Raw genomic sequence first — 27,130 nt, forward strand, 5'->3', positions numbered from 1 at the left:
TGGACCCCAATCTTCAAGTCCTTTTGGGTTCTTGGGGCTACAGGCCCAGCAAGGATGCAGTGACCCTTTGTCTTGGAGTCTGCATTAGGGTATCCCTTCCCTTCCCAGTCCCAATTTCCTGGAACCCCCACTCCCTGTGACTCAAGTGGGGGGACACAAAAGAGCAGGAAGCTGCCATCCAGGGCCTCCGCCCCCACCCTGTCATCCAGTGACGCATGCTTCCCTGGGGGCAGTAAGTCAGCAGATAGACCCAGCAGTCAGAGCCGAGGCAGGGACTGCTCCCAGGGGAGATGGTGGAGCCCTAGCAAGAGCGTGGGCATAGGAGAACTACGATTCCCAGAATGCAGGTGGTGCATGCCAGCACTCCTCAGGCACCTCAGGTAGTAGTGCATGCTGGGGTTTGTAGTTTTAAGCCACCTGGGGGCTGCAGAAAGGCCATGAGCTGGGGCAACTGGATCCAGAGGGTCCAAGCCTCCTCAATTTGAGACCACAGATACTGAGAGAAACTGTGAGAAAGGGACGGAAGTTGAGGGACTGGGCTAGGCAGAGACTGGGAGAAGCAGACAGGCAGACAAACAAACATGTACATTTGTGTTGGCTGGACTCCTTTGAAAAGCAGCAAAGGATAAGATTGGGGTGGGCCTGGGTACAGGGCAGGCAGGCGGATCAGCCGGAAGGAACGGGCTGTGCTGTGAGCTCTGGGGTCATACCAAGAAGGTTGGGTCTGCCAGTTTGGAGGGAGGAGGGTGAGGGGGCCTCATAAACATGGACAAGCCTGAGCTCCCAGACACCAGAGAGCTTTGCTGCCCCACTTTCAACAAAGGGGAAGGTGAGAGGCAGAAGCATGAGGTCCCTTCTCAGCCTGCCTGCCCCTGTGGCCCAGGTGCCCGAGGCTCCACCCTGCTGGCCTCCCTTTCCCAGCAAGGCAGGAGTTGGGATCCAGGCCCCTGCTTCTCAGACATTTTCACCCATGAAGGATGAAGTGAAAGAGTCCACTTCTGGTTCCCGTTCAGACACCACCTAAAATGCAATGACCAGGAACGACTCCTTTATCCAGATTCCAGTTAACAGAGCTGTGGTTGGCCTCATCAGGGACCAGGTGACAACAAACATTAGATGCTGAAGTCCTCATGACCTCCTGCCTGCACCAGTAACCATAGCTCCTCCCTGGGGTCTCCTGACCTCAGGCTCTTCCCTCCCATCTCTGCTCCAGATTCATTGCCAAAGAGGACTTACCTCTTCCTGAAACCTTCAACCCAAGGCCAAGGCCACTCTAACACACTGGCCTGGCCCTCGGTTTCCCAAGTGTGATACTCACACCCTCTGTTCTAGACAAATGGGCTTCCTCATGGGTTCCCAAACAGTCCTGTACATCCCTACCTGTGGGCCCTTGTCTATGCTGTCCCCTCCACCTTGCCCTTTGCCCTTTCTTCCCCTCTCTCATGACCTGGCCTTGCAGCTCTGAAAGTGTCCTGTCCAGCAATCCCTTCAAGAGAGAGCCTGCTGCAGAAAGTCAGGTGGCTGACAGAATCTGCCCAGTGCTCAGTCTAAGGCCATGTGCTTCCCTGGAAGCTTCAGTTGGTCACTGAGCCCCAGGAGTAGCTGGGCTTACTGCTTTTGCCCAGCTCAGACCCCTCCATGGGGGACGTCCATGTGAGGCACCCACTGGCCTGGCGGAGAGCTTCTCGGAGCTCACTGTGGTCGGAGGCTCTTCCCACAGGTCCTTCTCCTTCCGTCTTTCCTCTCACAGATGTCAGACCTGCATCCTGTTCTGGGGCCCTCTGCTGCCTCCCCATTATCTTCCATAGGTGGGCCCCCCAGTCAATGTCTTGTGCTTCAACTCTCGCTTGGTGTGCTTCCTGGAGGCCCTGACCCACCCACAGCCCCACTTCCTCTGCGAGGCCTTCCTCAACACTCCATTCTCTGTTCCCCAGGCTGTTCTTTGTCATCCTGCCACCAGGCCCTGGGAACATGTCTTGCTTTGGCTCCTCTCAGCAGTGACTCTTGGGCAGTGTGCTCTGTGTTGGCAATTTCTATCCCAAATGAGAATGGGAGCTCCATGGGCTTTGGAAGGTTCAGGTCAAGTCCTGCTCATTCAGGATCCTGCTGGGCCTGTGCACCCTATCTGGAGTAGGTGCTTCATGAGCATTGGCTTGTTTAGCTGCAAATATGTGCGGCCACCCAGGGACTAGACACTGTGTGCTGGAGGCAGTGGAGAGGGGCCACTGAGAAGGGAGCCACTGGATGCTGGATTGTTCTGGGTGGGCAAAAGAAGCGGTCAGCCTGTGAAGTGTGATGGGTCCAAGAGGGGCATTTTCTGGCTGAGGGAGGCTGGGGACAGTTCAGCACAGCCATGCTGACGGCGGGTTACAGGGCAGATCTGAGTTGGTGTTGATCTGGGCAGATGGAGCCATGGCAGGGATTTTAAGAAGAGAAGAAAAACGTCAAGGTAGAGACAGAGATATCAGAGGTAGAAGCTTTCACCCGAGGGAAGATTCCCTTCTCCCATTTTTCCTGGGGCTGCAGTTAGCCTTGCCCTGAATGTCCTCATTTCCATCAAGGGCCTTCCACCTCTGGGGTAGGGCCTTTCCCTCCCTTCCCTGGCCCTGCCTCGACCTCAGCTCTCTCCACTTGTTCTTTGCCAGTCATCCGTGCTAGGGCGCCAAGGCTTATGCATCTCAGTGGCTGACTGCTCTTATTGGCAATTGTATTTTAAAGAGTAATTTCTGAAAACACAAAACTTTCAAGACTGACAGAGCTGAAGTTTCACTGATAGGAAAGAATTTTGATTATAAATTGTGGGATTTCAAGCTGGAAGGGGCTTTGGGGCAAATCTGTGTGGGAGTCCAGGCCCTTAGCCCCTGGCAGTGGCTGTGTCTGCTGCCACTGAGAAGGCTGGCCAGACTCCCAGCCCTGTTGGCTGTCACTGGTCCTGGTGACTGACCCTTCTGGGGCTGAGTGGTCAGGCCCTCGGCCCCTTCTGCTCTCTCAGAAGGGCGAGGCTCTTGCTTCTACCTTCCCTCTCAGAGCAGGCTCAGGTGGGATGCCTTGACCTTGGGGAGGGAAGGCCCTGGCTGCAGGGATGTGTGTAGGGCAGCGGGGGCTATGGAGGGTTACGGGTGAGGGGAGCGGAAGGTCCTGCCTCTTTACAGCCCAACCCAGGTTGTTCAGTGTGAGCTGGAAGTGCTCACCCTGCCCAGTATGAACAGCTTCCTTCCTGCCTGCTGGCAAGGCCTGGGTCAGGAGCCGAGGGGAGGAGGCGTGCAGAGGGGGAGGCCTCCCCTGGCCTCCTCAGGATGTAACTCATGCTGTGTTGTCAGAAGATTGGGAGCGGAGAGGTTTGCTCAGCTTCCAGATTACAAGACAGAGGCTTGTTTGGGGACGGGGTTTGGACAGGGACTGGGTGCTTAGGGCTCAGGCAGTGGGTGGTGTCCGTCCAAGAGGGGCTTCTGAGCTGACACTGGGGAACCATCATGCAGCACCGACCCTTCTCGAGAAAGCCACATGGGGGCAGCAGAGAGCTGAAGAGGTGAGATAGGAGCCTGGGCTGGGCTCAGACTCTCAGAGACCTGGGAGGAGCCAGGCCGGTGGTGAGTGCCTCTGGGCCCAGCTGGGTGGTGGGTCCACACCAGCCCTCTGGGACCCTGGAGTGGTTCGTGCAGAAGCCTGAAGCTCCTGATGGTGACTCGGTGACCAGCCCATCTCCAGAGGAGAAGGGGCGTCTTCCTAAGGGAAGCTTCCCTGCTTCTGCACAGACCACTGGGCTGTGGTGAACTGAAGGCACAGGCCAGTGCAGCCGGAAGCATGAGCATCATGTGTCATGGCTCCCGTGAGAGAAGGCAGCTCTGGAGGCTGCTGGGAAGTCACGGGAAGGAGGGCAGAGGCCTCCCACGACGCTGTAGATGCCACCCCAGTCCCACACATTGGTCCCCTAGGCACATGGACCCTTCTTAAGACTCTTCTGTCTCCTGTCCCTCAGACTGGTAGGAAAGTCATGGGGCTGAGGGTTCTTTGTGTTGGCAGTGATGGGTGACTGTTGGCCCTTGGGGGCTTCTGGGGAGTTTGCTCTAACTTCTGAGGGAAACCTGGCTGTCCCCAGGCCTTGATTCCTCTTGAGGTTTAGACTCTTCCTTCCAAACCACCAAGCAGGTTCTGTGCCTGTGGGGTGTATGTGTGTGTGAGTATGAGCATGAGTGTGTGTGTGTGTGTGTACATGTGTATATAAACACACATGCATATGTGCCCTTGGGCAGTGTGTCCTGGCGCTCACTCCTTGACCTGCCTTCTCTTCTGGTGCCTGCCCCCCAAAGCTAATTTGGACCAATAACATCAGGGTGGATATGAATGTTTTCATATCCATGGAGACTTGAAATTGCCCTTCATTCCTGTGATCCAGAATGAAAATCAGTTTTTAGGGTCAGACTGAGGTCTCCCAAAAGATGACCATGGGGCCCTTGTCTCTGGCCCTTGGGGCCCCACACAATGCCGCAGTTGTGACAGATCAGTGTGACAGGCCCTGCCTTCTTCCTCCCTCCTCTTCTCCCTGCTTCTTCCCTTCAGTCCCTCAGGCTGGCCCAGTTTCCTGGAGTGGTTGCTGTGGTGCTCCCGTCTCTTGGGAATTGAGGCTTTGGGCATCAAGTGTGCCCAGCATGGAAATTCTGTAGCAAATATCACGGGATTGGCTGGGCAGAACCTCTTCCCCATGCTTCTCAGGTGCCCTGGGGAGGGGCAAGGCCGTTTCTCCAAACCAGGGTGGTAGAGAGGCAGATTTCCCCTACTGATTTTAGATTCCCCCTACTGATTTGTGAGATAGAGACCCTGATCCTTGCATACCTTCAGTCATTTTGTTGCATTTTTTCCTGCCCTCCCTATGGGATTATCAGCCCCTTGGCTCCCAGTGAGCAGCAGATGAGACACTCCTGGTGTATTTACTGTTGATGATCTGGGCCTTTCCTGGGGTCCGCATTCTGTTGTCTGGCTTCCTAAACTCCATCCTGGGGCTGCTGTATCTGCTGGCTGAAGGTTCCTAGAGGAGCCGATTTAGAGGGTATTTTGCCTTATGAATCCAGAAGGGGGAGCTCTCTAAGCCTTTTCTTTTTCAGGGAAGAAAGATGGAATCTTCTCTTCCCAGATATTCTGGGCCCTTGCACTGTGATGGTGTCTGCTGTCATCTCAAACCCTCACCAGCTTATCTTCCTACAAGAAGACCCCCCACTGGACTGTTACTCTCTGAGGAACTGACATGAGCCCTGGCCACTCTTCTCAGTTCAGCCAAGTTCTCCCTACTTTGTAAAGCCTTTCCTTTCCTTTCCAGCCTGAAAGCCATCTATCCCACTTTGAAGTCAAACCATTCATGGTCTGTACCACTTCTTGCCACTTAGGATATAGGACCTTGTGACTTCTCCTGGTGGCTGCCATTATAATGTCTATAATACTGTCTATTTATGTATGATACTTTTCTTCTCAACTAATTGTAAACTTTTTAAGGCTCAGGGACTGCATTGTATGCCTTATATTTCTCTTACAACATAGAGGTACCTCACAGTACAGGGCACATAGAAAGTGATGGATAATCATTTTTGAGTAGACTGGGGAGATGACAGACTTGGAGACCTGGTTGGACCTAAGTTCTCCTCTGGTCCCTGATGAGTCATGAGGTGGGATAGCTACTGTTCAGGATATGGAGTTAGAGTTGGGTTAGCATTTCCATGCTCATCTCCCACCCAAGGCTTAGAAGAATGAACAGGGAATAGTTCTGGAGAGCTGACAAAGCCACCTCTATCTAGAGCTCTCTGGGTCTTGTATCTTCTCTATTTTACTTACTCTTTTAGCCCTTGTTAGGTATATAATCCCTGACCTATCCTGGAATGCGTGGTGGGGAAATCACCTGAGCAGGAGGTAGAGGCCAGGAGACCCGCCTCTTGTACAGCTCTGTTTCCAACTCAGTTCCAAGGGTGTGCGCTGCTCTGAATCTATTTTCTTATCTAAAAGATGAAAATGTTCCCTTCTAGTTCTAATATTTCATAAGCAACAGAAACCCTCAAAGGAACGCCTAAGAGTTGCAAATGTGAAGCTTAGGGGAGGATTCCTATTTTTTCCTTGATAATGGGTGGGGGTGAGGAAGGAAGGCACATTCTCGATATATGGAAGTGAGAATGGAGGCTTCTTAAGCACCAAGTGGCAAATCCAGCTCTTGCTTCACCATATGCTGTTTCCTGAAGCTACTGTCCAGTTCCAGAAGCATTTTCATGGTTTGGGGTGACTGTCTAATTCACTGTGTCAGGAGGAGGGCCCCAGTCTTGGTCACCTGAGACGCACTCCCTTGTTTCTTGCCCAGACTGGTATGAAGGGCTTTCAGCACCTTGGACAGAGACAGATCTCCAGCCCCGCTAAACAACAGCAGCCAAGAGCGCTTGGGAATTCCTACCAGACCAGCTTCCGTGGCCGGGTGGCATCAAAGTGTAGTTTGCTCCATAGTACTTTTCAGTTTCTCAAAGTCATCCTAAAATAAATCCAAGTCTATGTCAAAACAGTGCACTCGTTCTGCAAACTCTGAAGGTATTGTTTAAGAACAACTACCATGCCCTAGAACAGTGTCAGGCACATTCGTGCTTAGTAAATAATTATTTGAAAGAAATACACACAAATTCAGCTTCTAGACAAGTGTTTGGGCTCCTTGCCCTTTATAATCAGGTTCCTGCTCTGACCAGTGCCTCCTGTATGGTAATTCTAGAGCTTCTACTACTTGCTAAGTTCTGGAGCCTCATTTAACTCCTTGTGTCTGCGCAGGGCTTAAATCAAAAGGGTAGATGGCTGTTAAGTCCTCTGCCAGGGAAATGTAACTGACCCCTCCTCTTGCTCTTTTGGGGGTAAGCAGATTTGTGGGAGAACCTCTCACCTGACTCCTGTTGGGATCTTGCTTTATGACAATGTTCATGCCCTTCTATGCCTGAGTAAACCCTTACCATACAGGAGGGCCCTCCCGCCCCAGACTCCCCCTGCACGTATCATCAGAAGCACAATGCTGCAAAAGATTATTTTCTTGATATTTCATGCCCATTAGTTCTCTCTCCCCAGTTAGATTATGAACTCCTTGCAGGTTGAGTCTGTATCATATCTGTCTGTTTTCAGGAGACCCTACAGTGACGAGCACAAGCAGGGTGGACTAGGAGACCGATGGGTCTAGGGTCTTCCACTCCACTTATTTTTAGTCTGAAATGAGATGTAGGATCATGCAGGATATCTGTGGAGTAACCGTTGGCCTCGAGGGCACCTGGGATCAGAAAGCAGAGGCAGGAGATGGAGGTGGGTACTGAGAGAAAATGGAAAGACCACTGGGGAATGTGGTTGTATAGAATTAAGGAATCACTCCCTGTTGGCTGGAAGGGAGCCCAGAGAGCAACTTGTCTGGTCTCCTCATTTTACAGGTAAGGAAAGTGAGATTCAGTGATCCTCCCCAAGTTACGCAACCAATGGCCCCTTTCCGTCACCTCTGACCTGGTTCTTCCCCCTCTCTCCCCTAGACTACTGCATAGCTTCATGTAGCAGATTATATTTTTCCAAGATGGCTGCACCACTAGATTTTACATGCTTTTTTTACAACATGTCAGTGACATGCCTCCATTGAGAAATGGGGGTCTTTGTTCCTCTCTTTGAATCTGATGGGCCGTGACTGTGGCAGAAGTCCTGTGTGGCTTTCAAAGCTGAGTTATTAAAGATGGCACAGCTACTGCCTGGACCTCTCTTGGGACACTTGCCCTTGGAACCCAGCCACCATGTTGCGAGGAGGCCAGGCAGCCACGAGGAAGGCTTCATGCAGGAGTTCTGGCCCCAGTCCTAGCGGAGATCCCTGCTGACAGCCGGCATCAACCACCACACACGAGTGGATGGGCCTTTCAGTCCCAAGGCAGAGGAGCAGACATAGGTGGTTCCAGGGGAAACTGCCCAAATGGCAGAGCCAACAGCAAAATAAATGCTGTCACTGATTTAAGTCACTGGGGTTTGGGATGTCATGCAGCAATAAGCAGTTGAGACACCTCATATCTGCCTCAGTTTCTCCAAACTATTTTACACATTTCATTAATTCAAAATGTCTTTATTAGATACCTACTATATGCCAGGGTCTGATTTCTATATTCATGGACAATACATTTCAGCTGCGACCACAGTTCCTGTGCACACAGAATGAAATTCATACTCCTCAGCCCTCTACTAGTGCCTCCAGGCTATCAGTCCATTGACACCACACCAGACTATTTTGTCCCCAGACCTGATTTCCATTCTCCAGTCTCTATGCCTTTTCTCATGTTGTCCCCTCCACCTGCAGTGCTTCTCTCTTGCCCCACCTTGACCTTCAATGACCTGCTCTGAAACATCTTCCCTCCCAGACTCCTCCAGCTGAAAGCAATTGATGCCTCCTGGTACTCACACAGCACTTACCGCAGACTGCACAGTTTCTGTCTGCCCACTGCCTCGATCAAGCCCCAGAAGACTGTGAATCCCTGGGAGAGGGATCCTGGTTTAGCCCTCCTGCCCCGCTAACCCCAGTATCTGGCACAGGGTCCAGTACACAGGAGGCCCCCCAAAAACATTTGTTTCATGTGACTACTTGCAGAACAGGATTTAGAACCCTAGTCTCAAGCACCTTATTTGCTTCTATTGATACCATGATGGTAGGGAAAACCCTCCACCAATGGTGGGTACCAGGTTGGTGGGAGAAACCCTTGGTTATGGGTTGGAGTTGATGGGATTGCCACGTGTGGAGCTGCACACGGCAGTGAGTGAAGGGAGCTCCACATCCTGGCTAGTGGTCTGAGGGGGTCCCTCCCTTCCTCCCTTCACTTGCTCTCAGCAAGCTCTCCCTGAACATCCACTTCCAGAGGGGAAATATGCTGTTTCTTTGATTTTCATTTCCTCCAACCCCAGCTCATGTGTGAAAACATCTCCATTCTCAGGACCCAGTTGCATGGAAAACAAGGCCTTGCCATGCCACCAAACCTTGCACTCACACAGCAAGGACTGCTCTGTGTTCCCCCTGGTTTCTCTGGATCGATTCCTCCATAAGCTGTCTTTCCTGAGCCTATTTGGCTAGAACTGCTTCCTAGTCCCCTGTGATTGCCACTCGCTCTCCTGGGCTTGATTCTGTATCTTGCCGGGCCCGCTCTTTGGGGGTCCACCAGCAGGGCCAGGCTCCAGTTTCTTGTTTCCTTCTAGAATGTCCTGGCTAGACTCCGTCAGACTGAACAGAGCAGAGAGTGGAGCGGGCAGGATGTTTTCTGCAGAGTTCTCCCTAAACTGCCTCTTTCTGGGAGCTGGGAGGAGCTTTGCATCTCACTGTCTGTGTTACTTCTCCCTTCCCTCCATCACAGGCAGGGTTGGGAGCCCTTCCCAGGAATGTCCCTGCTCTGTAGGCCGGAGGTGGGGATGGCAGACACCGTGCTCTTGCTCCCTGATCGGAGGCAGTGGGGGTGGGGAGGCTCCATCAGCCTGTTGCCCTTTTCCTCTTGGTGCCTGGCAGTTGTGGCCCCAGGAAGGATACCTTGGGCTCAGCTTGACCCCATCTCGCAGACTCTTCCTTATTCCAGTCCTTGGCTGGGGGTGGGGAGGGGTGGCTCAGACTGCCTTCAGATACCTGTAATCAGCTCTGACTTCTAAGTGTGTGAGTGTATGAGTGTGTGTGTGTGTGTGTGAGAGAGAGAGAGAGAGAGAGGGAGACAAAGACTGAGACAGAGACAGAGACAGAGACAGATTTACTTTGCCTTAGCCTGCGGGAAAGCTCTCCTCTTGCCTGCCTCTGTGCGCAGAAAGAGGGCTACTGTTTGTTCTCCTCTCTTTTGGGAGGATCAAAGCTCCTTGATTCCTTGGGATAAGAGCAGATGCCTGTCCTGGGAACGTGGGTCCCACAGCATGGACAGCCAGCCAGGCCAGATGAACAGCCCCCTTCCCCACAGCCTGGCTTCCTTAGTCCTTGGTCCGGAGAGAAGGTGGTGCTAAAGATGCCCCTTTCTTACTCTTCCCTCCCCAGGCCCATTTTCACTCCAGGCCCTTTCTCACTCTCTCAATCTCCCAACCTGGAGGGGAAGACACCCACTAAAATGTGCACCTGAGGCAAGCATCCCAGCCTCCAGGGGGTGGCCGAAGGGTGGGGGAGGGACTGTGCCAGTCATAGACTGGGTTCCACCCAGTACCCAGATAGGTTGATATGCCTGATGCCAGGTCACAAAGGAAGGGGAGTCTGTGCCATTGAAGGCCTAGGCATCTTGGAGTGCAGGTGAGGAAGCTGCCCGAAGTGGAGAGGGCCGAAGGGATGACTGTACAGGCAAGAGCCTCTGGTCTTTTTTAGCATCAGCTGGTGGAGCCACCTCCTTCTCTCCCACTGGCTGCCTCCCTGAGTCACTGCCCACCCACCAGCAAATAAAAAAGGGGTGTCATCTGCTGGCCAGTGGCCCCATCTGGCTCCAATGTTTGCATCTTTTTGCTTCTAGGAGGAAGGTGAGAGTCTAGGTAGAGTGCTCTTGCTGAGACCTCTCCCTCTGGGTCTTTCTCCTTCCAGCCTCTGCTTCCTTCTCTGCCTTTTATTCCTCCCCTCCTCCAACATCCCATGATTGTTCTCCCTGGTGACAAGACCCACCCCCTTGCTCCAAGGACAGAGGCAGCTGCAAACCCTCAGAGGCCCCCACATGGACCCATTCGTCTAGCTGGGTCTCTGATACAGCCGCAGGGGAGGGGACCCATGGGCTGCTCAGCTGACGACTCCTCCCTGACAGCCAGCTCAGCTGTCAACACTCACCTCCCTGCCCTGGGCTTCCCAAGGCTCTGCCTGGCTGGTTAGGCCAGGGAGGGACCCTGAGCCCGGGAGACCCTCACTGAGACCCAGGCAGGCGGTGGGCCGGCAGCGGGCAGACACCCTGCCTGCCCTTGAGCATCCTCGGGCCTCCTTGCCTAAATAAGGGAGCTGCAGCTGAGCAGGCCAGCTGGCCGGGGGAGGGGCCTGCGGCTAGGCCAGGGTTTTCCGAGGGGCTGGGCCGCTGCAGCGCCGCAGGGCTCCGAGCCCGCCTATTGCGCCTGCGAGGTTTGCCCCGAGCTGCAGAGGGCGGGCGGGCTGCTCGCACAAGGGGATCCCCAGGCTGGAACTTCGCGCTCAGGGGCCTCCCTTTGATCTCGCAGTTCGGAGGCCACAATTCCTGTCAGAATGTCCCTCTCTGAGCAGTAGGGCACCGACTAACCCCAGAGAGGGATGCGTGCGGCCGGTGTGTGTGTGTGTGTATGTATTTGGGGAGCGCCCCTGCTCTGTATGCTTCTCCTAAGTCTCATACACCCTTATCTCAAATCTCGGCTGGCCTGGGGCCTCCAGAGATTGCCTTGTCCTTCGCATTTCCCAGGTCTGCTCTGACCCTGGGCTCGTCTTCCCAAGGCCCAGGCCTCGCCCGTGTCTTTGAGCACATGCTATGTATGTACCAAGCCTGTGCTTGGCATGGTGGGGCACCAGGGCGTAAGGGGCCGGCCTTCTGCCTTCAGGTCAGGTTCCTCAGTCCTTCTAGCGGTGGGGAGCGGGAGTGGGGCGGGGGCGGCCTGGAGGCCAATTCCCCAGTCCCTCTCGGCCCGCCTCAAGGCCGGCCGTCGCACCTGTCCTCACGGGTCCCCTACCTAAGAGCGCCTTCCCCCTCTTTGGGACGCACGGGTCCCGGGGGGCTCCAGGGCTGCGCGAGGGGCTGGGGTGGTGGTAGCCCTCTGCGCGGCTCAGCCAATGGGAAGGGCGGGCGCGCGGGGTGTGTGGAGGGGGGAGAGGGCGGCGCTGCGGGCGCGCGGCGGGCGGGAGGGGGCCGGGAGGCGGGGGCCGGAGCCCGAGGGGCGCGCGCCGCGTTAACCCTTCCGCGGCCGGGCCGAGCCGCAGGCGCAGCCTGAGCCGCGGGCGCCGGAGCTGCTGTCTGTGCGGCGGGCGGGAGCCGGGAGCCCGGCGCTCAGGCGGGCGGAGCGCAGCGCGGGGACGCGGCGGAGCGGGGCCCGCGGCTCGGCTGGGGCCGGCAGACAGGTGTGCGGGCGGCCGGGCGGACCGAGCTCAGGCGGCTCCAGGCCGGGGCCGCGGTCTGGAGTCGGGAGCCGAGCGGAGACCCCGCTCCCGCAACCCAGCCCCGGCCCCGCCCGTGTTCTGCCTTGCCGCGGGGTGCGGGGATCACGGCCGGGCCGGGCCACCCCTAGCCTGTGCTGGGCCGGGCCGGGCCGGGGTGGGTGGGGGCCCGCCCGGCCCGCCCATGGGCTCAGGATGCCGGTGCGGAGGGGCCACGTCGCGCCGCAGAACACCTTCCTGGACACCATCATCCGCAAGTTTGAGGGCCAGAGTGAGTGGGGGAGGGGGCCGGCGGGGAGGGGGTTCTTGGGGCGGGCCGTTCTCTCTCGAGTGTGGATGGAGGGGCGTGCCCGGGCCGTGTGCATCCGGCAAGTTAGAGTCAATGGGGGCCGGTAGCCCCAAGCCCCCCTGGTCAGGGGTCGCGGGGGCAAGGCTCGGGGCTGGGGGCCGTGGGCTTGGGGCCAAGGGGCCTGTGCTGAGCGTGCGGGGGAGGCTCAGCTCAGGCTTCTGGGATCAGGGAGTGTTTCATCCTGAGTGTGCAGGTATCCCTAACTCTGGGTTCCTGAATGGGGATGGGGCTGTGTGGGGGAAGGGACAGAAGAAGGTACATTGTCCAAACTGACAGACCTAAGAGTACAGAGCATGTGCCCATTTTGACTCTGTGGTGCCAGGCTGAAGCCATGTATGCAGGGTCAGTGCCTAACCTGCTCTTGAGTGTGTGGGGGGCATGCGTGTATCACTCATGAGCTCAACCCTGCATGGGCAGTGGGGAGGTGCCTCTGACAGGCTATAAACTGTGGGCCTGGGGCAAAAGGGTGACATGGGCTGGATCTGGGCTTTGAGGGTCTAACAGGTCCCATGCAGTGTGCTCATCTTGTTGATTTTCCTGTCCTGAGTTCCCTTGTGAGGACTACAGCACCCCTAATGCTGGCACAGTAGGGGAGGCTTCCAGAAGTGTCCCAGGCTGCTGAATGTTCTTGGTGTGTGTGTGTCTGTCCCCAAAGCTGCATGTGCCATAGTGGGTGTGACTGCCAAGGGCCCTGGGGTTGGGGAGCAGGTGACATTCCTTGCCCATGACCCTGTGAGCACAGGACAACGTGTTCTTGTAACTGTGGTCAGGGGAGGGAGGGGTCAGGTCGATGTGCAGCATTGTCTGAGGCAGAGGAACAAAATGATCCTGAAGGGGAGGGGACTGCCACGGTGGAGGGGTCTTTCCTTCCCACAAGCTCCTGAGGCTGCGTAGGCACAGGAAGAACCTGGGCTGGCATCTGGGGGCCTGGCTTCTGGCCCTACCGCTGCCACTGACTGCCATGTGACCTTGAGTGACTCTTCTCGGAGTCTCGGGTTTACTGGTTTATACATCTGGGAAGGAGGGGGTGGCCAAAGGGGCCTTTTAGTTCCCTTCTTTCACTGTAATTCAGGAGCTCGGAGAAGGGGGTGGGGGTGGGGCCTGCCTTCGAAGAAATTTACTCTTCTCTCCAGGCCTGGGAGTGGGGGTCAGGTGGTTTTCCTGCTCTGAAGCTGGCATGTGTGGCTGATACTCTGGACTGTCTTGGGCCCAGGGACAGATGTGACAGGGACCCCTGACTTCTGGGGTTGATAGCTGCCTGGGAGTTTGGGGAGGCCTGGGGAACTGACCTAAAGATGACCCAACTTCAAAAGTAACTTCTGGGAGGTCAGAGTAAGGGAGGGCAGAGCAAGACAGGGAGAGGCCAGGTCCTGATGGCCTGATGGCCTGAGCCTGCCTCAGGGAGCTTTTGCTGCAGCAACCTCGGCCTTGCCCCGCGCTTGCCCGAAGCTGCAGTGGGAGGGCTCCAACTGTACAGAGAGCCCCAGCATTAAGGGCCAAAGTGGCCGGAACTTCTGTGTTTATAGAAAGCTCTTATCCGGGAGCATCTTCCCTGGCACAAGCTGGGGCTGCTGCCCGCCAGCCTGGCTCTTGAGGCAGGTGTGGAGCTGGTGAGCCAAGTCTAGCTGAAGTGGGTCCACTGGAGCACCTCTCCTTAATGGGGCCAAACTGAGGACGGCCTCATAAGCCTGGGGCAGGTCCCCTTTCCTGGGTCTGTCCTCCTACAAGTAGACCACTGTCTTACGCCGTTCCCTGGGCTCCAGGTATTTCTAGGGTTTGGGGTCACAGGTTCCTTTCCTTGCTCTCTATGATTTTGGGTTTCTGCCTGTGACCTCAGCTTACTTCTTCACCGGGCAGACCTAGTTGTTGTCATTTACAATTACCAAAGCTGGCTGTCATTTACAAGCTGCAAGATGTGGACTGACTCTGAACTTCTTTTGAGCCTCAGATTCTTCATCTATAAAACGAGGATAATGATGCCTACCTTATGGGGTATTAAACGAGAGAAATGTGGTACTTCCCTCGTCCTCTTTAGCGCGCCCACTCCCCAGCCTGTAACTGCCCGAGGAGGGGCGTGGGGGTCCTGAGACGTACTGATCTGGCAGGGTCCGCATATACTTGGAGTAGTGATTTCCTAGAGATCCCAGGGGGGTAAGGAGTGCCCAGAGAGCGTCCCCAAGGCTAGAGAGCTGGGGTCAGGAAGAGAAGTCCGGAGAAGCCGGTGCAAAGGGAAGGCTGGCCGCCATCTCTGGCCCTTCCCAGGCTCCCTCTCCAAGTCCCGTGTTTATCCCTCCGCCGCGGCTGCTGACACGCGTTGCTGACACCCGCCCCGACTGGCCTCGGCCCCCGGCGCGGAGGGGGCGGCGGGCGGCTGGCAGCCTGCCCTGGGGAAGCCATACAGTCAGCCCACGGGCCGGGCGGGGGAGGGGGCGCGTCTGCGGGCCGGCCATGGCACCTGTGTTGGGGCACAGCTGCGTTCGTCTCTTGCTGGGGACCCCCAGTCTCTGCTGTGCTCTCTGGTGCGGGGAGTCCCCGCGCGGGTAACTGTGTGACAGGAGAATGAGGGGAAGGGCTGGGAGCCCCGGAGGCAGGGGTCTCTGCTCACGTGCCCGCTCATCCCGCCCCCCAGGCCGCAAGTTCATCATCGCCAACGCTCGGGTGGAGAACTGCGCGGTCATCTACTGCAACGACGGCTTCTGCGAGCTGTGCGGCTACTCGCGAGCCGAGGTGATGCAGCGGCCCTGCACCTGCGACTTCCTGCACGGGCCACGCACGCAGCGCCGCGCCGCCGCGCAGATCGCGCAGGCCTTGCTGGGCGCCGAGGAACGCAAAGTGGAGATCGCCTTCTACCGGAAGGATGGTAGGCGCCGGCCGGGGCGGGGCCGCGGTGAGGGGGCGGGGCCTCGAGGGTGAGGGTAGGGAGGGGCGGGGACGGGGGCGGAGGTGTAGGGGCGGTGGGAGAGCAGCCTGAGACCGGGCGGTTTCCTTGGGGGCGTGACCCCCCAGCCTTGCTTTGGCTCTAAGGGGAGGCGCCGGCTGAGCTTTGGGGCTGTGGGGCTGTCTGGGTCTCTTCACAAACTTAGGCGGGCTGCTTGGCTGTGGGTCTGACGCCTCTGGTTCCTTCCTCCCTGGGCAGTTGTGGGCACGCTGAGCTAGGCGGGCAGGAGTTTGAGAGGCAGGGCAGATAGGTGTGTGCGTGGACGGAGGTAACAGCAGGTCAGGCTGGTGGCTGGACACTGATCTCCCGCCACAGCTGCCCTACAGCGGTCCCCGCCAGGTGACTGGTTTGGGGTGTTGTCAGTGAGGGCAAAGCAGGTGAGGGCCGCTGAACTCTGGCTTCCTCTCTGCTATCCGTCTCCTTCCCCGTCTCTCTTGTGCACTTAACCTGCCCCTGGGCGGAGGTGTGTGTCCCTGCCCCCCCACCTCAGTTCCCTTTGTCTCATCATTTGAGCCCCAGTCCCCCGCCTATGCCAGGTGTCTCTGCTCAGCCTCCGCCTCCTTGTCCAGCTGCTTTGGGCTTCCGGAGAGTGGATAAACACAGCCCTGAGTGGAGCTGCTCTTACACTATGCCTGCCCTGCTGGGGTGGGCTCTGCTCAGGGCAAGGCAGTGGGGCTTCAGGGGGCCTGCAGGTATCAAAGGTCTGGGGGTGTGGCTCTAGAAGGTCCCACTGGACTGCCCACGGGTGCCCAAACCCTGTCACTTAGTGTGTATCCTACAGGCACTTATGAATCCCTGTGAGCCAGGCACAGCTCTAGAGGCTTGGAGATGGAGCAGTGAAGACAGATGAAGTTACTGCCCCCAGGGAGCTTATCTGCTGTAGTCAGCACTCTCTGCCTCCCTCTTGGGGGTAGACAGTGAGGGATCAGTCCCGGTGTGCCGGGTCCCTATCCCAAGAACCTCCTCTGTGTGCTCAGGGTTGGCTGAAGCTGTGGTGTTCCGCTTGCTTCCTCCGATGGGTCGGCTTTTGCAGGCATGCACAGTCTGTGACATCGCTGGATGGCATTAGAGGGGGCATTGTCACTGGGGCCCTGCTGGTTGGGAGACAGGAGGGGTTGGAAGATTGCATGCAAGATCTGAAGGTAGGACCTACTATTGGATGTTCCACTGATGTCTTCCTAGAACCTTAATCAGAGCAGATCTGTTTTTATATCTGCCTGGCTTTCCAGTACTAGCTAACATTGTTGGGTGGCTTCTCCGGGCTGGACAGCAGGCTAAATGTTTCACTTACTATCTCATGGAATCATCACAACAACCCTGGGAGGTAGATACTATTTTTATTTCCATTTTATGGATGAGAAAACTGAAGTTTAGGGAAATTAAGAAACTCTCCCAGAGTCACACAGCTGGAAAGTGGCAGAGCTGGGAATGGAACCAGAGGGAACCATATCTGTCTGATTAGAGCCCTACTCACTGGACTCTGTTGTCCTGTATTAAAAACAGCACCAAATAGTTACAGGTGTATCTATTACTGCACATTACTTTATGTACAATTTTATTTTGGAGGTTTGCAAACCATCGTTGTCATGAAGAGAAAGTGAATATGTAAGTGCTGGGTTCAGGTCTAACAGAAGAAGTTATGTCATATGGGACCAGTTGGTTACCGCTTTGTGCCTGTTTCTACTTCTAAGATAATGTGCCCACTTGGCCCATCAGCAGCAGGGGCCTGAGTGCCTCTGTCTTCCTCAGAGCACGTGCTAGTGTCTTTGGGAGTGGATGGTCAGGGGAGCCCTTCTGCAGAGGTGTTACAGAATCTGGGTGACCTTGAGGATCATTTAGTCCAGCCCCCTCCAGTTACAGATGGAGAAACGGAGAAGCAGAGGTCTAGTTACCAGCATCAGTGGAGGGAGTAGAACTACAACCCAAACTCCCTGCCCAAGTTTAAGTTTTTTTCCTACCTCCAGGTTATTACTCCACATGGGGCTGCAACCCAGAAAAATCCTATGCCAGCCATTTCTGCCTGCCCCCTTCTCTGCTTTCACCTGGTTTCCATGGGGATCATGTATCTCCTGTTGGCCTCCAGGCTGGCCTTGGGCCTCAGGTCACATGGGTCTCCACTTGTCCTGGCACTTGAGGCCTAGGATGCAGACAGATTTTCTCTGCCTCCCCGCCCTTTGCCCTAAAACTCTCAGTCCCTTGGGCGACTTCCCATGGCCTGATGTGGGCTGTGTGTGACTGTGTGCTTGAGTCTTTCTGCATGGGCAGAGTAGGGAGGCACAGGTGACGAATGCCAGTGCCACTGCTTGTTTCTGTCTAGGCCTTTCTCAGGGTCTCTACCTGGACCAGCCACCGGGAAGTAGGTCCCTAGGCTTCAGCCCCAGGGAAGTGGGTGGCTGGGAAGGAGGTGGGGCCTTTTGCTGGCAGGCGCCACTGTGGACAGCTGTGCTGTGTCGGGGCCTCTAGCCTAGCTCTGTGCAGTATCAGGGCCTGGAGCCAGACAGCCCCATTATTTAGTTGCTGGTTCTGCTGGGAGGCGGGGAGGCCAGACTGGGGGGTGTGGGCTGGAGGCAGAGACATGAGTTGCCAGTGGGTCATGCGCCCTGTGTCCAGGCCCCCTAACGTGAGGCCCAGAGTTAAGGTGGAGTAAGGAGCAGAACCCAGCAGCAAGGGCTGGCAGGTGGAGCCTCCCTGGGGTCTGGGGGCCACACCTTGGCACAGGTCTGCTGGCACTTCCATACCGCCTTCCAGGTGGGCTGTGGGTCCCTTTGAGCGGGGCTCCCCCTCACTTGCTCCCCTCCTCTGCCAGGCGTTGTGGAGGTGCCCTGCTTCCTGTCCTTGTGTTCCTTCTGCTCTCCATCTCTGCCTCAGCACCCCCCCACCCCCCAGTGCATGCAGCCTGCCTTCCTGTGCCCTGGTCTCTGCCCCTCTCCCTGTCTGCACGTCTGCTCGCTGTCCCTGTGGTCTTTGTCTCCCGCCTGCATCTGCCTCTCTTCCTCCCCCCTTCAGTACCCCTGAGCTGTCCTCCTTGCCTCTCTCCCTCTGCCCTCTGGGCTCTATCTCGAAATCTCTCTCTGGCTCCACATACCTCTGCCTGTCCTGGCCTGGTCTCCATGTCCCGGTGTCCCCGGAGCCTGTGTGTGGGTGGGAATGGGGGTGTCTCTAGAGAAGAGTCTGTCGGCTTCGCCACTCCAGCTGCAGGCTGGCTGCCATGGTAACAGGGTCAGAGGGCCCCCACTGCAACAGCTGAGTGTGGGCTGGGGGAGGGGTAGAGACAGTGGGCCAGCCTGCTCCCAGTGCCCCCCAGGACTGGAGTGGGGAACCAGAGCCCCAGAGGCAGCCCCATACCCACTGGTCTCTGGTCCCCAGACTCAGACCCCCACTTCCCAGGTGCTGTGCAGGCACTTCTGGTATCAGTGACATTCCTCTGGGCCTCCTGTGCCACCCCCCCCCACACCCAGTCCATTTCCCCATCTTCTCCCTGTCCCCCAAATCAAACCCCTCACTATGACAGTCCCATGCCCCTCCACCTCTCCATATGGCCAACTCCTCCCCAGGCTTGGACACCTGCTCCCCTCCATCTTCTCCAGGCCCCAGGGCCCCTAGGATGTTGAGGCTGAGCAGGCAAATCAGACGGAGGCCGCTGCCCAGTTGTGTCTGTGCCCTTGAGGTGGGAGCAGATGAGAGTGATGACTGGAGGAAGGAGGTTAGTCACAGGTAGCGCTTCAGGAGGCGGTTGGGGAGTGGAAGCCCCCGGGGAGCTCCCTCACCTGGATCGGCTGGTGGGCTTGGGGGCCGGAGCAGTGCCGCCTCAGAGCCCAGGCGCTCTCCCCACCTGGCACTTGCCCTCCTCAGCTCCAGCGGCTCCAGGGAAGGGGCATTCGGTGTCCTGGCCTGTTAGGGACTTCCTATCCCAGCCCCACCTTGGGTGCAAGGCAGGCCTGCCAGGACTGAGGGCTGTCAGCCGCTCCTAGCCCTCTCTGGGGTCTGGAGAGCGTTGGGAGGGTGGCTCCTCCATGTTGTGTCTGCTGTAGCCCCCAGAGAGGAGCTATGTAAATATTTGGGCAAAGGCGTCTGGGATGGGAGCAGAGCTTGACAGTGGCCTTGGGCTTTGGGGAGGGGCCGTGGGCAGCAGGAGGGCCAGCGTGGGGGTGTGAGACAGGGTGAGACTCTGCCTCTTTTCTGCCCTGAGGGGGCTTCCAGGGTGGTGTGACTTGAGAGGGTCCAAGGAAGCCCTTTCACGCTTAAACACATCCCACGAGGGTGCCTGAAATGCCTCCATGAGAGAACCTCTGACTTGGGTGGAGAATGGGGCTTTTACTTGAAAACCACATTCTCTGTCATTGCCCATACCTGTGTGCAGGGAGGAAATGGAAATTTCCAGCTCCTTAGTGTGAGGGCGTTTAATAGAAACTTTCCTCCTGACATGGGGAGGAGGGTGTGGGGTCAGGACTGGAAAGGGGGCCACCGAGGAACACCTGGGACAGGTGATAAGTATGGGAAAGGCTATGGATGAGCCACTGACCCCCTTTAGTTCTCTCCTTAGTCCAGGGGCCTGTAAAGATCTCCATGCTGAGAACCAGGGTTGGCCTCAGATGGACTCCTCCGTTTTGGTCACATGTCTACTGGACTAAAAACGGCACCTTGAGGGCCAGGCTATGTCTTCCCTTGGCTCCCAGCTCCCCCTTCTCAGTTCGGGATGAGGTTGCCTCCTCTGATTTTCCTCACTGGATTGTAAGGTACATGAGGACAGAGAGCAGCCCGTAAATTTTGTTCTCCATTGTATCTGTGTCTAGCTCAAAGTGGGGGTTCAGTACATGCTTGCTGAATGAATGAATGAATGAATGAGGTGGACAGTGTGCTTGTGCTGTGTTGCAGAAGCCCCATCCTGGGAATCAGTGACTTGGGAGAGGTTTCTGGCTCAGCTACAGAAATTGATGTGTGACCCTGAGCAAGTCGCTTCGCATCTCTGGGCCTCCATAAGAAGCCTTCGAACAGTAGATTGCCAAGGCTGGGAGGGGTCTTAGAGGAAGGTGGGCCAGGGAGAGGTGGCCTGAGGTGGCCACTGAGAGAGCCGGGAGTCCTCCAGTCCTGCTGTGTGTGTGGGACGCTGTGGGGTGCATGGAAGGCATGTGGGGATCAGCCTCCCTCTCCCAGATGGGCTGAGGAGACCCAGGGAGGGGAGCCCAGCTCTGGAGGCGGTAGCTCACAGGCACACTAACTGCTGGGATGTGCACCTACGGCAGGTGGTCGTCGCGGCCCTCTGGGAGAGGCCTCCTCCCCAGTACTTTACGGGGAGAGAGACTCCTGCTGACAAAGGCTAAGGGGATGGGTCGTGTTTCTCAGCTGGCAGGCACCTCCACCTGGCGTTCCTTTCCCCACTCTGGAGCCTGCCCTGCTTGGACCACCACCGCACAGCATGTCTTGCCCCAGAGGGCCTCTGGGACATGATGGGGCTCAGGGCCCCAGGAAACCTGGGTTTTAGGCTGGGTTCCCAGAGCTGAAATTCCTCATTTGCTTGGGGTGGGGGGTCCTTCACATTTTGCCTCCCAGGTGCCGCTGCAAAGTCCTGCAAATAAGATGGGGGCTGTAGCAGAGTAGTGCTGGGGGACGGAGTTTATTCTGCTTGCTATCAGGCAGGGCACCACCCGGTAGCCTCAGGTCCTGGCCGACCTGGGGCCTCAGCACCCAGTTCTGAGGGCTCTGCCCTCCTCACCCTGCCACCTGCTCACGACCCCTGCCTGCTTCCCCCCCGCCCCCCACAGGCCTCTGCAGGCCCCAGCTCCTGCCCCAAGTCCCTGAAACCATGGTATCAGTGTTACTGTTATTTTCTTCCCTTTCACTGGATTTTTTCCTTTCTCTTTTCTCCTCACTCCCCAGTCCCCTTGACCTCCTGTTAGGCAACCATTCAAATGTGTGCAGCGTGAATGTGAATGTGTTGCTTGTACATGTTCTTGGAAAATGTGTATTTCACCTGGATGCATCTAAGTGTGATTTATGTAAATGGTGTGTGCTACTACATTCTGTATTCTGGTGTTCACTTCTCTTACACGGCATGGAGCGAAGCCCTTCTAGGCTGTTCCTTGACATCTAGTCTGCAGCTTCATATTCTGTGGCCTGCACCCGCCTCATTCTGCCTGCCTGCTCTCCTTGGGAGCAATCTCCGGACCGTCTCCATAAATAATGCTTCAGTGAACATCCTCATTCATGGCCCCTTTTGGGCTTGTGTGGGGATGTCTCTGGGATGCATCCCCTGGAATCAGATTGTTGGCTCACGGGATGTGTGGACACTTAAATTAAGTACAGTATGGCCACGCCCATCATCACCCTCTTACACATGGTACCAGATTCCTAGTCCCCCATACCTCTACCACACGTAGCATTATTCATCTTTCTAATTTTGTCAGTCTAATAGGTGAAAATGATACATTGCTGCTTTAATTCGCATTTCTTTGATTTTGTGTGAGTCCAGGCATCTCTTGGGCTTGATAGCCTTTGGGTTTACTTTTCTGTGAATTGCCTGCTCATAGCCTTTGCTCAGTTTTCTTTTGAAGATGGTCTTTTGTTCTTACAGATTTTCAGGAATTGCATGTGTATTCTAGAAATACAAACACATACAGTTAAATAGTCAATATATATATTGTGGATATTAATTCCTGTTGAGTCAAGATATTGCAAATATCTTCTCCCATGCAGTCATCTGTTTAATTTGTCCAACAAGGATATTTCATTTTGGTACAGGCAAGTTCATGGATTTTTAGCTTTGTGCTTTTGAAGTTTTGTTGAGAAATTCTTCACCATCCTGAGGTTGCAAGCTCTCTACTTTCTTCTGTTAACTAAATTCTTTTACCTTTCCCAGTTGGGTCTTTAATCCATCTTGACTCTGCCCCTGTCTGCGGTGTCAAGTATGGATCAAGTTGTATTTTTTTCCACGTAGGGATCCAGTTTTCCCAACGCATCTAGTAAACAGCCTGTTTCTTTCCCCTGATTTGTGGGGCCGTCTTGATCACAGGTTAATTTCCTATATGCCCATGGGCCTGTCTCTGAGCTCTGTTCTGGTCCAAATGTTTGTCTCTTCTTGCATCAAAACCACCTTTTTAAAAACTGTGGTATTTAGTATGTCTTGGTATTTGGAAAGGCAAATTTTCCCTCTTTCTTCTTCTTTTTAAAAGTTGACATAGCTGTTTGTGGACCTGTTTTCTTTTTTATAAACTTTAGAGAAAGTTCATTGAGTTCCTGGAAACAAAATCCTGCTAGAATCTTGATTGGAATTAGATTAGTTTTACAGATTAATTTAGGGATAATTGACGTCTTTATAATCCTTGTCCCATCCAAGAGCCTGGAATGTCTCTCCATATATCAGATAATTTTTGTATCCTCTCTTCATTTAAAGTTGTTTTTTTTCCCATGGAAGCCTTGTGCATTCTTGGCCAATCCTAGATACTTTATAGTTTCGTTGCTGCTATGAAAGAGATCTTATTTTTGACTTCCTATTCTAGTAGTTTCATGTTGGTGGAGAGATATGCTCTCTATTTTGTGGGCTGATCTTGTCCCTGGCAACTTTGCTGAACTCTCTTCCTAGCCTAATTATTATTATTTCTATTTACTTATTTATTTACTTATTTATTTATTTAGGTATCATTAATATACAATTACATGAGCAACATTGTGGTTACTAGACTCCCCCCATTATCAGGTCCCCCCCACATACCCCACTACAGTCACTGTCCATCAGTGTAGTAAGATGCTATAGAATCACTACTTGTCTTCTCTGTCTACCCTAATTATTATCTGTTGATCCTATTGGTCCTTGAGGCAGGTGATCCTACATCTGCAAGTAACGCCGGTTTTCTCTCTTGCGTTTGGGTCATTGTCATATGTTTCAATGCTCAAATGTTGCATCTGACTTCAGGAGGCCTTCATGAGCACTTCTCTGGCTGTTGAAGCATCCTGGTATCCTGCGAGGCAAGCAAGTCTAGGAGGGATTATGACTCTTGGTTTAGTGGTCGAGAAGCTGTGGCTGACCGGGTGACTGATGAGAGGGCTGAAACGGAAGGGGTGTTCTCGAGGCATCTCCTTGCTCTCTGGGGTACACCGGGAGCCAGGCTGGGAGCGCAGTTCTAGAAGCTTGCAAAGCCCTGGAGGAGGGCGGGGACCTGGGTTGCCCCCTGGTGGCCCGTGTCCTTGCCAGGCTGCGTGTGGGTTGCGGTGAAGAGGGCTGGCAGGGGTCTGAGGCTCAGGAATACCATGTCTGAGAGGCTCCTGCTCCAGGCCCCTTTCCTGGGTTCCTGGGCAGTCAGCCTCCACGTTCTGGGTTGTTGACCAGATTAAATAACATTTCAGTGAAAGACACCTTAATTCTCATGGTGTTTCTGACTGTTGTCTTGACTCAAGATGGTTTTAAATGGGCACATTCTGTTGTGAAAGAATGATCAGTGCCCTGGGCCTGGGAGGGTGGCTGGAGAGGGAGGAAGGGACTCTGCTCGCACCCACTGCGGTGCAGGTCGCCACCCTGAGCCCGTGACCAGCCCTTGGACACCTGCTTATCCACCACCTCCCGTGAGCAGCCCAGCCCCGGCCTTAGGCCCGCGACTCTGTGGAGAGGGGGAAGCTCCCTCCAGAAGCCAGTGTACAATCATCTCCTAAATTAGGGATGTAGTTTTAGAAGAGTTCTCAGTTAGAAAGATCCACGTGGGCCGGATGGGGCAGTTGAGAAAATCTTTGCAGAAGGGGGCCCCACGGGGCCTAGAGGGTTGGAAGGAGTTGGAAGAGTGGTGGGGGCCCGGGTGAGCAGGAGGGCAAAGCTGGGGTGCACCGAGGCCAGCCTGCTCGGGAACCGTCGTGTCTGTTCATCCAGGCTTGGGAGCCCAGCTGGGAGGGCGGGTCGGAGGGTCCGACATGGTCAGGAACAGGGGAATCTAAAGGACTGTGAGGGGACAGATGCCAAGAAGTAGGAGGGGGTAATAAAGCCTGGGGGCTTGGGGAGGCGAGGATGAGAACAGAGCTGGGAGCAGCCTTCGGCACACGAGCTCAGCCTTCTTTTGCCTTCCTGGGACTTCCGGGGCAGGACAGGGCTGTGGCTCCCAGTTCATCTTGAAGCCGCGGTGCTCGCGAGAAGGCTGGCCCAGGTAGGCCCCGGGCAGTGGGCTTGGGCGGGGGTCTGGAGGCCCCCGAGGACTTCTGGTCCCACGGGTCCTTGGGACAGTGTCAGGCTGGAGGGCGTGGTGGAGGGTTGTCTGGAGATGCTCCTATGTGAGCGGGGCTGGGTCATGGCTCCCCACCTCCTGCCCTGCAGTGGGTGTCCCGGGGACATCTGCGATGCTCGGCTCTTGGGCTCAGGAGGGGAGGGTTGGCCTCTCCCCATCTCTGTCTCTCTCTCTCTCACACCCCTCACACACGCACACACTTATGCACCCTCATTTACTGGCTGGCCTCTCAGGCTCTCCCACTCTGTCCCCTGGGCCTGCAATGTCTCTGGCCTTCCCTAGGCCCCTGGCTGCTCATGAGAGCAGTGTTAGCGACACGGTGGCCCCCAGCCAGGAGCGGTTCCTGCTGCATCTTCCTGTCGCCGCCACCAGGCTAAATATAACCTGACACTGCACAGCCCTGGGCTGCAGCGGAGACAGCCTCTCTGCCCGGGGGCGGACAGGGACGACTGGAGCAGCCTCCTGCCCTCAGGGTGACTTTGCGCCCCGCTCCTCCTGCAGGGAGAGGGCAGGAAGGCGACCAGGGTGAAGACAGCTGCCTACCCGAGGTCACCTTCCCTGCAGGGACCCAGCACCCTCCCTTGTTCCAGCTCTGGATGCTTCCACAGGCCATCTTTCATCTCATATGGCACCCAGAGCAGGAGTCACTTGTCCCTGCAGGTCCTGCAGGGAATCTGAAGCTCAGAGAGGTGGATGACCTGCCCACAGCCACACAGAATTGCCCAGGACTCCTGATGGTTGGGGCAGGTCAGCTTAGCACCTTGGGGCTCCTCCCGATGCCTGAGTTATTCTCTCTCCCTCCATCTCATCCTGGGCTCCCAGTGGGGGTCCTGTTGACTCCTTGGCTCAGTGAGGGCAGGTGCCTGGCCTGTCTTGTTCATGATGTCCCAAATGCTTTGCACAGATGTACTCATGTCAGATTGGAGGGGGATGAAGAAGGAGCTGAGATGACACCTAGTTTGCAGACGAAACCAGAGACTCTGACCTGGGGGCCTGGCCCAGGACACTCAGGGGCACTAGCAGGCCTCCCCTTTGCCACCTGTCCAGATTGATAGGTAGTTACACCCCCACTAATGCTGAGTGCGGCTCCTGCCTGGGCTCTGCCAAGGCTCAGGTGCCCAGAGGTGGGAAATCAGGTTTGCAGCTGTAAGTACTGTGGGTTGGGCCCGTGGCTGCTGATGAATCGATGCTGGGCAGGGACAGTGCTTCCAGGTGTACTGCTGGGCATCGGGTGGCACCAGGTGAAAGCAAGCCAGCCTGTGTTCTCATGAATGATGGTGTCCTTACTTAGGGTCATGAGGAACTGTACATGCCCACCTGGAATGTGTCCAGGCCTGCTTCTCCCCCAGAGCCCCTCGCACTGCCCCTCCTTTTCTCCCCTCCTCCGTGAGCTGCGTGACCTCTTTAGGACAGTAGGGTCCAAGGCACAGAGGCCCCTGTCTATATATGGCCATTAATCAGTGACTGCCTTCCCTCTCCTCAATTCCATCCCCATGGGGTGCAGCGTGCCCTGAGCCCCAGGAGGCAGGCAGAGTTGGGGCACCCAGCCTCCTCATCCAGAGCCAGGTGTCTTCAGCTGGAGCTGGGGATTAGACTGGGTGTGAGTGGGGTGTCCTTTGGCATTGGCCACATCAGCCAGGCTGGCTCAGGGGCCTCTCATTCCTAAGTCCCTTCTGCCTGCTTCTTTCTCTCCTCTTCCCATTTATCGAGACGTCCCTTGGGCCTGGCTCTTGCTTCACATATGTCATTCACCCCTACCTCCCTGCAGGGTGGGCATGAGCTCCTGGGTTTCTGATGAGTACTCTAAGGTTCGGAGAGCATAGGTGACTTGCCCAAGGTCATTCTCAGTGAGTAAAGGCCTGTCTCCACAACCCGTGCCCTGCCATTTGCATAAGGGAACCCCACAGCCTTCCTAGGGGCAGTAGGGGCTCCATCTTCCCCTTCCCTGACCACTCCCTGTGCCGGCGGCCCCTGGGATGCGGCCCGTGCCTGCCGCACAGTGGCTTCTGGCAGAACTGCAGCCTCACCCGGCTCTGGGCTGCCCAGCTTTGCTCCTGGGGGAGCTGCCCATGGTCAGAGGGAGAAGAGTGACGGGCAGGGTCTCATGACAGGTGGGAGTGGGGCTAGTGGGGCCAGGCCCTGTTTGGTGTGTGCAGTGCCAGCCCAGGGCTCCTCTGGAGGCAGCTCAGCCACTGACTATCAACATTTCTTCTCTGCCGAGAAGTTATGTGAAGGTCAGAGCCCCACCTCTGGAGGCTGTGATTTGCTCTGTGCTGATGCCCAGCCCTGGCTGTCCCTGTGCCTCAGCCCTGGCCTGGCTGACTTTCAGCGGCTCTCAGGGACCCCCCTGGTCCCTGCACCCCATTCTGGTCAGTGATGGGATGGGGCCTGCCGGCAGGTCTGGCTGAAGAGCCCCGGGTGGGTGATGTGACTGCTCACAGAAGACCCAGCCGACCTGGCAGGAATCTGGGAGGCTGAGCTGGCTGACTTGGGGGGCCGCCGCCTTTCCTTCCTTCCATGTTTCTTTGAAATAGCAGCTGGAGACTACCTCCCTCCCCGCTGCAGCCATTCGG

General features: G+C 56.0%; 1 protein-coding gene across 7 annotated transcripts in view; it reads left to right on the forward strand.

Moving 5' to 3' along the window:
- Positions 1 to 27,130, forward strand: part of KCNH2 (potassium voltage-gated channel subfamily H member 2) — a 60,855-nt gene that overhangs the window by 17,330 nt on the left and 16,395 nt on the right. For 5 of the 7 annotated variants that reach the window (XM_073238220.1, XM_017651670.3, XM_017651668.3 and 2 more), the window contains one exon: positions 15,046 to 15,276. In XM_073238220.1, coding sequence (XP_073094321.1) covers positions 15,147 to 15,276 — 130 coding nt within the window. In that variant the 5' untranslated portion in view covers positions 15,046 to 15,146. The other 2 variants (XM_036999199.2, XM_036999198.2) reach the window with 2 other exon arrangements.

This window comes from Manis javanica, chromosome 6 (assembly GCF_040802235.1).
Source record: "Manis javanica isolate MJ-LG chromosome 6, MJ_LKY, whole genome shotgun sequence".
NCBI lineage: Eukaryota > Metazoa > Chordata > Mammalia > Pholidota > Manidae > Manis > Manis javanica.